Genomic DNA, 14,015 nt, shown 5'->3' with positions numbered 1-14,015 from the left:
TTGGAAGTTTAATTAAAGAAACTAAACTTTCCTTTTCTGTAAATTCAATTGTACATCAGATAATCTAATTCCTACATTAGTACAAATTGAATGACTTTGGCTAACTATTTAATTATATGGCATTAAATTCTAATGAACTAATGGTCACATCCATGTTATGTGGACTTAAGTGAATAATGGTCCACATCTCCTTTTTCATATTGGTAACACTGGTTAACCTGATATACCAAAACATATTTAGTAAAAACTCTTTTGCAGGGAACCTTTTATTTCATTTAAGTTTAAAAACAAGACCATGATTTTAAATCAAATACATACTCTGGTTCAGGCACAACGTAGGAATTTTGTCGAGTTGATGTTTTCTGTGGAGGGGGAGGTGATGGTTGTTTATATGATGAGGGTCGATATGATGAAGTCTCTGATGAAGGTTTGGGCAGAGTGTTTATCACAACAGGTAATTCTTTATCTAAATCTATCGTACTATTGGCATCATCCCCATCAGGAAGGAAGTCAAAAGATTCTAATGCACGCTGAAAAGAAATGGTACATATTAAAGTCGTATAATTAACAAATGGTACATATCAAAGGCATATAATTTACACCATAAAAGGCTACTGCTATTTGCATCTATATGCTGTATTCTATAATGTTTTCAAAAATATCTATGCTTTAGTTATTCAAATATGCAACTCCATTTCAATCTTTGCTAAATAAACAAATACCATTTTTAGCTTTAAACAAGAATATACGTCCATCGGACACCATGCCCTGCTTGCACTTTCCTATGTCCATGTTGAATATATCATAATTCATAATCATAATTGGGCATATAATTTAAAAGTTCACCACATAATGAACCTGTGTACTAAGTTTCAAGTTGATGTGACCACAACTTTATGGTTATGTGCCTTTACCAAAATTTATCCTGTGAACAATAAATTTCACACTAAAACATTTTTATGTTCAGCATTTTCAGTGAACTATGAAGTTGGGGTCAAAACCAAAATTTGGTACATAATTAAAAATCCTCTTAAACATAAGATTAAACCTGATATGGGACGGGCTAGCAGACAAGACAAATGGATTGACAGACAGAGACCAGAAAACTTATTCCATTTCTCACCCCCCTTAACAGAGTATCAATTGCACAGAGTCCCTGCAGGAGTTACAGGAAAAGGGATTGCATTCAACTTTATAACATGATCTTGGTGCTAGTAAAGTGGTGTGAAAGTTGATATAAGACATCATAGAAGCCGTACGGGGATACAGGAAGAGAGCTACACCTCACCTTTATAGCACATTGTTAATGCTAGGGAGGTGTTGTATAGCCTCTAATAGGATATCTCAGGAGTTGGAGGATCAAGGGGAGGGGTGTTCTCACCTGTATAGCACGTTCTTGATGCTGGGGAGGTGTTGTAAAGTCTCTATTAGACATGACAGGAGGTGGAGGAGACATAGGAAGAGCAGGAACTTTTTCATCATTTGATACTGGTTCAAAATTAATAGTGTGAATAGGAGGTCCTCGGTCCTGTGCCATAATACCTGAAAGTACAAAATATAATGTCAGATATATATCTAAAAAATGCCCTTTACCTTTGAAATGTTTGCAAATATATCTAGTAAATAATGTAAATATTTTGCATATTTTAATTCAATGTCTGGTTAGTACTATCAAAGCAGTAAAGATATTTTTTTACCATTAACTGGATCAACTTTCTTCAATCTGTTCTAACATTCTCTCATGCAAAGTGTAATCAGTTCTGTAAGAATTTGTCTCTGCATTCTGAAGTTTAATTTTCATATGACAAATAAGGTCTTATTTTCATTTATTTTTCCTTACTGGGTGTTTGGATAAGGCATCCCTATTTGGTACCAGTTCCTATATCATTATATTGTATGTTCACACATTTAATGAATTTCATGCAAATTTTAACTATTTATCTTTAACATTCAGGGGCGTAGCTACCCGGAGGCACAACAGCATGTGCATCCATGTCATTTTCACAACAACAAAAATCAAAAAAACAAATTAGAGAGAGATGGAGAGAAAGGGACAGACAAAGTAAACATATAGGAATTGGTCAATCGGACAGATTGGGAGGGGTATTAACGTGATGCATCTATTATCCTAATCTTATTAAAAAATGCAAGTTAACCCTGGAAATTACGATGATATTCCAAAAGCACCTTTCAAGTGTGTTAAATACAGAAAATATATGTCATATCGATACAGTTCATAAATGAATATGTAATTGACTCCTTATAATAATTCTATTGATATGAAACGATTTACAGACACACTGAGTGATATTCTTTGTGGTATGTGACCCCCACCCCTAAACACACACAAAAAATCGGACGAAAAGTTGAAGTAGCTGGTGCACAACTTCATGTCCCTAATAAAGAAGATTCAGTGCAAGTTTCTGGGAATTCCATCAATTTGTTTTCAAGTAGTTGAGGCAATCTGTATTCATAAGCGAGTTTTGATGATCTAGTTGACGGAGGACTAGAGCATTTTTGGCGAAAAAATATGACGATATCCTTACAAATTAGGCGATACAAAAACGCTTGTATTCATAGGCAAAAAATAGCACAACTTAGTACCAAATTATTTTTCTTTAAATCATTATCCGTATTCAATGGAAATGCGATTGCAAAAACAGGATTTTTAAATTGCGTACTAGACATGCACTATACTGAATTGGCACCGTTATTCCTGCTTCCCTCTGTCTGTCACACAATAGTATAAAAAAAACAAATCAACAGCATTATTATAAATTTGCTAATTTACAAAAGGACATATTATGAAATGAAAAAGTGAGATTTGTTTGAACAAACTGATTTAACTAAAGTAAAAAGTTGAGGTTTCAAATTGTTTCTACTTTAACAGTCTGATTGGAGTTTGTTGCCTTGGGTATAAATAAAATGAAATCAAGCATAAATTTATTTTGAATAAGATACACAATGACCAAAACATATAAACCAGTGTAATTGGTTTTCCAGAACGGTTTTAGTACCGGATGAGCAAATAAGAATACAGCTTAGGATTTTGAACTATTTTCAAAATGGCTACAAAAACAAATACTCCTGATTCATTTCTTTAAACTTCTTCAAAACAAAGACTGTTTTCATATTTACATGTCGACTTTAGCAAGGAAGCTACCTCTAATTTCCAAAACAGCACCTCAGAATGGAACATACTGTGTTTGCCTCCTATTAATCAAGTTGTAATGTTTTCTATATTTATTGGAAGAGAGAGAGGGATGTGAGAGAGAGACAAGAAAATTATGCCCAATATTGAACAGCAGTTTCATTAAGAATCCATGTCAGTTTTTCTACATCTTATATAAAAAAAATGAGGTAAAATCATGCATCTTAATATAACAATTATCTGATCTTATATACCAAACAAGCATTTAGGTTCACGATTACATTTCTTTTTTGAAAGAAAGCAACTTGTTTATTATATTGTTTGGTAGTTGTCCAGTTGCAAATATTTCATGCATATTCTAGACAAGAACAAAATAATACATACGTTATTTAATCATCATATTGTGTTTATGTTTATTGTTTGTACATATTATACTTTGCTCAATACAAATACTAGCATATGGAACAAATCTCCGTGATTTTAAAAGCTCTCACGGCTTACAAAAAACGCAAACGACAATGTTTAGTCTTCATTCGACTTGAAGTTAAACAAATAGTTGACCAAAAAACCACAACAAAAATGAACATGTGATTGTTTTGAAACGCTATTTCGTGGAGCTTCCAGGGGGGGTGGGGGCTGTGCCCTGCACCCACTGGGGCCTTAGCGGCCCCCAGACCCCTCGCCCTTTAGTTTGTGATTCCACTTCATTAAGAAGGTAGCTACGCCCCTGACATTTCTAAACCATCATTTCTTTATTCATATAATTAACATAGATATTAATTAGAAACTCCATGCTTGAGTGATTGTAGATGTTATTCAGATTCGGGTTTATTATGCTTGGACCTTACTGAACATATTTAACATTTTACAACACATTTAAATTATGATTTTATAATTTAGTGATGAATTGATTGATTGTTGGTTGCTTAACGTCCAGTGGCAAATATTTTAAAAGAGTATCATTTGCCCACCTTCTTTATCAGATTTCAGGTCGTTTCTGTTGTGATGAATGTTAATAAAGATGTTATGTCATTAGGTTGTGTAACCAACTTTGAACTGTCAATCATCTATAATGTCTTCCATTTTTTTAATATGCAGAAAATAGCATGAATGCAATAAAATATATTATAAGAAGTCTGTTTTTTCGATGGTTTTTTTTATTACTATAATTTTTTTCTACTTCATGCGCTCAACAGTATCTTGTATTTCATCCATAGTTTGCATTGTTTCTTGACCTTTTATCTATTAATATCATGATGAACAAAATCTAGTACATACCAGGTGAACTTATCTGACTGGCTGGACTAAGAGCACTGGCATTATCTCTACATTCATGTGGTAAAGCTCGTTTCATCAGCCTACCCCAAGTTGCAACATTTATATTCATTTGGCCAGGTCTAAGAAAATTCTTTCCTGTAATATACAAGTAAATTTTTTTTATAACTTTTACTTACTTTTCCATATTTTACAAAATAGTTATAGATCATTTGTTTTTTCATCTCTTTCTCTTCATCTTAATATATAAATAAATAAATAAATAAGAAGTGAAAAAAGACAATGTACACATAATCCTTCACCATTACTCACGTCAAATGTTTGTTTCACAAAGTCAGCTTGTAGCTATTTATTAAAATCTAACTTTACACAAAATATAACTTTGCCATTACAAATAGTAGTCCTTCCAAGGAAGCGTTTACTATGTTTACAATATAATATCACTTATCTAACCTGACTGAGTGAGGCTTTTAAGAGACTGACCTTATTTTCAAAGTATGATAAATAAAAGTAATAACTCTTTGAAAAATCCCTTCTTAAAACTTGTCTGTTTGTCAATGAACTTTTCTTGTTACTTGGAATTTGTGTTAAATACATCTATAAATTATATTTAATCTTATTATGAAAACTACCTTTATGTTTTGGAAAAATCTTCCTCTGTCTTTGGAGTTTAGGTTTTCTCGACAATGTAGGATTTACAAATGTTATCTATAAAGGAATACAAAGTTATCTATGTAACATATTCAAATACATATTACTTGAAATTCAGAAATTATTGTGAATGCTGAGCAATAGACACAAATGTGAGATTAATTATTGCAATACCAGGAAATACTGCATATAAATATTGCTATCAGTATTCAAAATGCCAGGTTTTATTTTTTGCCAACCAATTGCAATTTTCGCAATAATAAAAACATTGTAATTATTTCTGAATTTACAGTATTTGACGTTTCTTGATAATGAATTAATCTCACAAGTAGTATCTCAAAAGTTGAATTCTCCATGCAAACTTTGAACTATGTTTGAAAAAAGAATACTACAAAAAAACTGTGTTGAACACATTCTATAAAACAAATTTTTTCTGGTCTTTTTTAATTTTTTGCTTCTTTTGTATTTATTCCGAACTTGTCTACAAAATGCTAGAATAAGAGTTTGCCATAATATTTTGGCATTTGATTATCCTCCAAGATTTTATGGTAGCTAGAAGTCTTGTTTTGGTAATATATGTATATGAACAGGAGAATATGATCCACTGATACCAAAAATGTGATATACTGTCCTCTGTTTAATTTAGGCTTGTAAGTTGTATGTAAACTTACTTCTGCAAAAAAAATTCCTTGTGGTTCTAAATGAATTGCCATTCCATGTCTCTGATTATCAAGGAAATCTTCAAGTCGTAAGAACTTTACAGCACTCATCTGTCTCCAATCTCTCCAGTAAATTGCTAACTCCAACTCTCTAGACTGTAACAAAAGTATTTTGGAATCAATTTTTGTATACTGAGGATTCATTTATTTTCGTGGGCTCCAATTTTTCGTTAAGGAAAAACTGTATTTTTGTGGATATCTGATTTCCATGATTGTACAAAAGTCTGCGTACAAGCCAATAGAAAATTTGTTCTTAGTCAAGCATTTAAGTTCCTGGTTCATCTGTACTCACTTAATCCATGAAAATAAGTATCCCACAAATAATAATTAATTCACAGTAAATAAAAATTATTCAAATCTTATATTTCTCAAAAGTGGTTTATTTGATTGTTCATCAGTAACATCAGTATCATTTTCTAAAATCAAATTCATTAGTTCAAGTACATAAGCTTTTTTTTCCATCAAAACTTTAGTTATCTTATATCTTCCCCTCATGGCTTGGTATAGGTTACCTTATGCTATAAGCCAAAGAAATGAACAAAAGAGTTATATTATTATAATTGACTCTTTTTTTTATTAACCCGATATATCAATGTTTACAGACTGAGAAAACAGATTTGCTATACTTCAATGTATGATTTTATAAAGCATTATTCATAAGAGAGACATTGAACCAGCCAATTTTCAAACAAGCATCGGCAAGTACAGTAAATGTATAATTTACCCTATCAAGTTCTATACTAAATCTTTGATCCCAGCACTGTTGACTACATGTCTTCCAGCCAGTCTGACCTACTTGAACATTGTCTAATTTTATAACAGCCATCACTTCATCTAAAATGTACCAAAATCATTAAATCAATTATTAAAACTCTAGATTTAAACAAAATATTCATCTATAAATAATAGTGTATACATACAACTTTTTCATTTGACCCTTTCAAATATTTCGATAAGTTAACTTTCAAATAAAATTATTTTTTTAAGAAGGACTATGTCAAATTGCAGGTTTCCTTTGACTATAAAATGAATCTTTATATAAAAATAGAAAATTTGTATTGAAATTTCTTAGGATATATACACAAGGACTTAACTTTAAGGTTTTTAAAATATCAATAACAGTCAAATAGATTTTAACATCTAACCAAGTGAAAAATTGACTTTTTGATCTTTAGTGGCAAAATTACTTAGTTTTGACATATAGTTACTAAGAAACAGAGGAGGTTATATAAATGCTTTAAAATAAAATGATTATACATATTAACTATTTACACTATTGTAAATCATTTATATATAAAATACTGCATGCACCTGGTATTTGTCTAAGAAGATTCATTTCAAATGGGGAAATTATTTCTAGTGGCCTTTCAATGACATCAAACTTATTATATTGTGATATAGGACTACTGAAATACCTGTTTCTCCATATAAAGTTCTAACTATAATACAGGAAATAATTTTAGGGCTGTTCTATAATAACATACATGGGACCCAGGGAAGGCACTTTCAAATCTCAACTATGGGTGGGTGTCAACAATTTTTTTGCATAGTGGAAATTTAAGTGAAATTTTAATTTGCCTCTATAGGTGGTTATCCCATTTTTAAAGTGCCTTCCCTGGGTACCATGTATGTTTTAAAGGAACAGCCCTTATGCAGATTCATAAGAAAATAAATATACAGGTCAAACCTGTATATAAAGTCACCATTAGGACCAAGAAAAGTGACCTTTAAACTGAGGTTAATAAAATGCTCCGCAGGGCGCAGCTTGATACGACCGCAGAGGTCGAACCCTGAACAGTTGGGGCAAGTATGGACACAACATTCAAGCTTGATACAGCTCTGAATTTGGATTGTGATTAAATATTTGACACAGCATAGGTTTCTGACACAGAATGAATGTGGTCTAAGAACTTAAAAATTTTAAATTGGACATTCACCTATTATGGTCCAATATCCAAAATCTAAATACATGGTTAGATTCAGCATATCAAAGAACCCCAAGAATTCAATTTTTGATGAAATCAAACAAAGTTTAATTTTGGACCCTTTTGACCTCAATGTGGACAAAGTTGATAACGGGGCCCAAAAATAAAAAATCTAAATACATGGTTAGATTCAGCATATCAAAGAACCCCATATATTCAATTTTTGTTGAAATCAAACAAAGTTTAATTTTGGACCCCGATTTGGACCAACTTGAAAACTGGGCCCATAATCAAAAATCTAAATACATGTTTAGATTCAGCATATCAAAGAACCCTAAAAATTCAATTTTTGTTAAAATCAAACTAAGTTTAATTTTGGACCCTTTGGACCTTAACGTAGACCAATTTGAAAACGGAACCAAAAATTAAGAATCTAGATACACGGTTAGATTAGGCATATCAAAGAACCCCAATAATTCATTTTTTGATGAAATCAAACAAAGTTAAATTTTGGACCCTTTGGACCTCAATGTGGACCAATTTAAAAATGGGGCCCAAAATCCAAAAACTTAATACACGGTTAGATTCAGCATATTAAAGAACCCCAAGAATTCAAGAATAAAACCCCATTGAAATTGATCAAGAAATAAGCAATTTATACGAAGTATCTTCTTTTGCACAATACTGTGCAATTGAATATTTCTTCCTATTGCGCAATACTCTACAATTGACAATTTCTTTCTATTGCGCAATATTGTGCTATTGGATATTTCTTGCTATTGCGCAATACTGTGCAATTGAAGATTTCTTGCTATTGCGCAATACTGTGCAATTGAAGATTTCTTGCTATTGTGCAATACTGTGCAATTGAAAATTTCTTGCTATTGCACAATACTTATTATATAATAATTTATACATCCTGTTTGGTGTGTATCTCCTTCCATATCATTTTTATTTGCTTTTAAATATTAATCAGAAATAACCAACATAAAATGGAAAATTTTAAAAGAAAAAAAAAAGGAAAAAAAAAAAAATCCCCCCTCCCAAATTTTTTAAACCCCCTTATGATTCACCACCCCCAAACTCAATACCAGCCTTCCCTTTGTGGTATGGTACCTTGCAGTACAATTTCAGAGAGATCCATACCCTTGAACACAAGTTATTGTCTGGAAACTAGAAAAATGCTTATTTTTGGCCCCTTTTTGGCCCCCAATTCCTAAACATTTAGGGCAATTACCCCCAAACTCAATTCCAGCTTTCCCTTTGTGATATGGAACTTTGTAGTACAATTTCAGAAATATCCAAACACTTACACACAAGTTATTGTCATGAAACTAGAAAAAATGCTTGTTTTTTGCCCCTTTTTTGGCCCCTAATTCCTAAAATTTTGAGGCAATTACCCCCAAAATCTATTACAGCCTTCCCTTTGTGATATGGAACCTTGTGGTACAATGTCACAGAGATCCATACACTTACACACAAGTTATTGTCTGGAAGTAACAAAAATGCTTATTTTTGGCCCCTAATTCCTTAACTGTTGGTACCATAACCCCCAAAATCAATCCCTACCTTCCTTTCGTGGTATTGAACCTTATGGTAAAATTTCATGGAGATCCATTCACTTAAACTAAAGTTAGAGTGCGAAAACCAATGTGTCTTCGGACGACGCCGACGACGCCAACGTCATACCAATATACGACCAAAAAATTTTTAATTTTTGCGGTCGTATAAAAATGCATCAATATTACTACAGCAAGACAAGAGAAACATGACCTGACAGATACAGATTTTTTTTTAAAAGAGATGACCTGTATAGTAGGTTTGACTGTATATATATTACAGGTTTACAGATATAACTTACTTGATACTTCCTCTTTAAAGAGGTGACCTTCATTGTAGGTTTGACTGTAGGTATATTACAGGTTTACAGATATAACTTACTTGATACTTCCTCTTTAAAGAGCTGACCTTTATTGTAGGTTTGACTGTAGGTATATTACAGGTTTACAGATATAACTTACTTGATACTTCCTCTTTAAAGAGGTGACCTTTATAGTAGGTTTGACTGTATATATTACAGGTTTACAGATACAACTTACTTGATACTTCCTCTTTAAAGAGGTGACCTTTATTGTAGGTTTGACTGTAGGTATATTACAGGTTTACAGATATAACTTACTTGATACTTCCTCTTTAAAGAGCTGACCTTTATAGTAGGTTTGACTGTATATATTACAGGTTTACAGATATTACTTGATACTTCCTCTTTAAATTAAAGAGCTGACCTTTATTGTAGGTTTGACTGTAGGTATTTTACAGGTTTACAGATATAAATTGCTTGATACTTCCTCTTTAAAGAGCTGACCTTTATAGTAGGTTTGACTGTACATGTATTACAGGTTTACAGATATAACTTACTTGATACTTCCACTTTAAAGAGGTGACTTTTATTGTAGGTTTGACTGTAGGTATATTACAGGTTTACAGATATAACTTACTTGATACTTCCTCTTTAAAGAGGTGACCTTTATAGTAGGTTTGACTGTACATGTATTACAGGTTTACAGATATAACTTACTTGATACTTCCTCTTTAACATTATAAGTTTTAGTACTGCCTCTATAGTTCTTAGACCCTCGTAACAGACTTTTACTTTCACCTGGACTAGAGAGAAGTAACTGTAGATTGTCTTTCTTTCTGCCTGGAATATCCTCTAATAAGGTCTGACAACCTACCAACCTAAAATATACAACAGACAATGAATCAATACAATACTCATTTATAGTCAAGTACATGTATGTATCTTTTACATGTATTACTGTAAATTCAGAAATTATTTAGATGCTTTTATTATGGGGAATATTGTGATGGGAAAGGTTTCTCAAAAATGAAAATTTGCATTCTTAATTTTGTAAGCACTAAATTAATATCCCATTTTTGACAAAGTGTTCAACACTTAAAAAATTAATGCATGCAGAAATTTATGAATAAACAGAATTAAATAGAATGATTGAACGAACCCTTATATGACAAAGTAATAAAGTGACCCATCAAAGTTTACATATGAATAAAAAAAAAAAGATGTCAAAGTAACATCAATGAGATACTTATTATGCCAAGTTAGACCTGTTGCACTTGTTTCAAAATTTCTAGTTCTGATAATGGCGTTTTCATAATTATATTATCGAGCTGTTGAAATTATAAAATGTTAGTTTAGATCTTTATCGGGAAAAATCAAACCTTATCAGTAACTTTTTCATTGATATTTCTTGCAAATTTCAGAAAATGGAAGTATGTCAAAACATACTTAATCTGCTAGAAAAGAAAGAGGCATTGCAATAATTAGATTCTCTACTGTTAAATAATACTCCCTACCTAACTTCCAGTTTGCCAGTAATAGCAGCAGACTTTGAGAACATTGAGGTTTCAGATTTTCTATCGTTTGTTTTAAGTAATGAAGACGAAGAATAAGCAGCATCAAGCTCTTGCTGTAAAATGTGTAATTTGGCAGATTTAGGTTCTAATTCTTCACAACGCTTTTCTAATGAGATTCTTAGTAATTCTAACTTCTGACTGGATTCTGACATTGTTGACTGTGCCTGGAAAAAAAGGATATCAAATAAGTGTCTAATTAAAACTTTAATAATAATTACTGTGGGTTCATTCTTTGTGGGATATTCACTGTACTTGTTTTTTATTTGCTGTTTGTTGGCTTTTTTAGTGTGCTTAATATGTTTACAAACATTTAATGTAATGATGGAGGATAAAAGACTGTACTGTATTCAATACATTAAATTCATTATCTCCTTGTATATGCATCAATTCTAAGTTCTAAAACTTCTGACTCTTTTGCTCCGGTTGGCATAAAATTCTTGAAAACCAATCACTTCTTTGTCTGTGGCGTCATATTTTCTGTTGTGAGAGTAAAAAATTATGTGAAAATGTTTCATTTCCTTCAATAGTGGACATTATAACTATATTCTAAATTTTTCTATTAATCTTTCTGCATGTCTATTTTCATCTCGAGCTACTAGACTGAGATGAGTAGACTGAGAATGTGATGATATCATCATTAATGTTGACTGGGAAAATGGTGATAAACAGATTATATACTGCAGCTATGCTATTTGCCCAGTCAAATTGCATTGACCGTATAATCATTTGTGATATACAGTCACTGACTGTTTATGATGTTGACAATGCGTTAACCCTAAATATTTCATTTGGAGCAGTTGTAGAAGTTGCAGTGAATAAAGAATAACCATACTTTGTCTCCAAATATAAATGTTATTTGTACTCAGCTCAGAAACAGGAAAGAAATGCTCGGCAAAGCCTCGCTTTCTACCTGTTTCTCAGTCTTGTACAAATAAAATCTATATTTCGAGACAATGTATGGTTATTCTATATATCTATGGTCTTTATAAGTCGAAATTTCTAAACTGCATCTAATTGAAGTTAAGAAACACCCTCTCATTTTCAGAAACCAACGATAATCTATTAATCTCAAAACTAGCATATTGAGTACACCATGCCATTTTCGTATGGTGGATATAAGCTGTAGTCATCTGTGCAAAAAGATATCATTTACAATATTAACAATCATGATTGATGACAATACCTCTTTCAAAGCTTTGCTGTCAGGAGATTTCGACATTTGTAATAATTTCAGGACATTTTTGGCTCCTTCTGAAACAGCTGATTCTATTTTCAAATGATGCCTCAATTCTTCTATTCTTAATTCTAAGGGAGACAAAACTTCACATCTTTGACCTGCTGGAAATATAAATAATCAATTATAAATCTGTCAAGTACATTTGGAAAATAATTAAAAGGTTTAACTTATAGAGACCAATTTCTAGGCCTTGAAGAACATTTTGATTCATGATCTCTCAGATTTACAATTAAAACTGGAATAAAATGTAATGTGTCAAGAAATGAACATAATTATATTAATAACAACCAAATTTTTTAATGTTAAATTTTAGATTTTAATGGTATCTAGTAATCACAAAGAAAGTTAATAATACAATGTATGGTAAGAAGTCCACAGTGATATTGTTGTCTTTTTTCAAAACTACCTCTACCATTTTTTTGGGGAAAAATGCATCATTTTTTTGGAAATTGGGAAGTTTTGAATAAAAATTAATTGTACTAAAACTTGAATTGTGAGACATTTTTAACTGGAATAGTCTCGTTGCACCAGAGTTATCGTTCTTACTGCGAACAATAACATATATGCCTATGGAGCGTCTGGATAATCGAGACTATAACTGGAAAGGAACTTTTTGGGGAGGGGAAAGAAACGGATTAAATGACAGTACTTAATACATTGAAAACCATGTATGTTACAAACACCCCAATGATTCTAATCAGAAACCCGGATCTCAAAACCGCTTTCATAATTTCAAACTAATAACATGAATACGAAATTTACGTACATTACTACCGATGCCATCACTGTTTTGGAAAAATGTACAACTTATTGGGAGGAATTTTATGCCATTTTTTTAGTAATTGGGAATTTTCTCTAGGGGAAAAAGACGAATTTCGGAGGTAATTTGAGAAAAACAATACCACTGAGTCCATAATGTAAAGTATCTGACAGAACAAAATAACACATTATCATCTCACTTATAATCCTGATATGGTAAAAAGTGCCTCATGTAAAGTATCTTAAACAAAATAACATTTGTCATCAAAAACATTATACAATGATATGGAAAAAAGTACCTCATGTAATATCTGATTAAATAAAATAACATTGTTATCTCACTTATAATCCTGAACATTATACAATGATATGGTAAAAACTGCCTCATGTAAAGGATCTGATCAAAGAAAGTAACACTGTCATATCACTCATAATCCTGAACATTATACAATGATATGTAAGAAGTGCCTCATGTAAAGGATCTGATCAAACAAAGTAACATTGTCATATCACTCATAATCCTGAACATTATACAATGATATGGTAAGAAGTGTCTCATGTAAAAGATTTGATCATTCAAAGTAACATTGTCATATCACTCATAATCCTGAACATTATACAATGATATGTAAGAAGTGCCTCATGTAAAGGATCTGATCAAACAAAGTAACACTGTCATATCACTCATAATCCTGAACATTATACAATGATATGGTAAGAAGTGTCTCATGTAAAGGATCTGATCAAACAAAGTAACATCATGTATAATTTGTCCAAGTCATGATCTTCTCAATTATCTGATCTTACAACAACACAAATTTCTTGTATCATGAACATGATGTACAAAGATCTTTTTCCATTTA

General features: G+C 31.7%; 1 protein-coding gene across 2 annotated transcripts in view; it reads right to left on the bottom strand.

Annotated features, from left to right (window-relative positions):
• Window positions 1-14,015, bottom strand: part of LOC127729428 (serine/threonine-protein kinase N2-like) — a 38,404-nt gene that overhangs the window by 17,078 nt on the left and 7,311 nt on the right. The window contains exons 5-13 of one of the 2 annotated variants that reach the window (XM_052237254.1): window positions 12,340-12,494; window positions 11,097-11,320; window positions 10,300-10,460; window positions 6,521-6,630; window positions 5,749-5,892; window positions 5,059-5,134; window positions 4,430-4,564; window positions 1,382-1,542; window positions 319-530 (exon numbers count right to left, since the gene is read on the bottom strand). In XM_052237254.1, coding sequence (XP_052093214.1) covers window positions 319-530; window positions 1,382-1,542; window positions 4,430-4,564; window positions 5,059-5,134; window positions 5,749-5,892; window positions 6,521-6,630; window positions 10,300-10,460; window positions 11,097-11,320; window positions 12,340-12,494 — 1,378 coding nt within the window. The remainder of the gene's footprint in view (window positions 1-318; window positions 531-1,381; window positions 1,543-4,429; window positions 4,565-5,058; window positions 5,135-5,748; window positions 5,893-6,520; window positions 6,631-10,299; window positions 10,461-11,096; window positions 11,321-12,339; window positions 12,495-14,015) is intronic. The other variant, XM_052237255.1, reaches the window with a different exon arrangement.

The sequence above is a fragment of the Mytilus californianus genome, unplaced genomic scaffold (assembly GCF_021869535.1).
Source record: "Mytilus californianus isolate M0D057914Y unplaced genomic scaffold, xbMytCali1.0.p SCAF_2, whole genome shotgun sequence".
Lineage (NCBI taxonomy): Eukaryota > Metazoa > Mollusca > Bivalvia > Mytilida > Mytilidae > Mytilus > Mytilus californianus.
The sequence above is the reverse complement of the archived record's forward strand: the minus strand, read 5'-3'. Positions and strand labels throughout refer to the sequence as shown.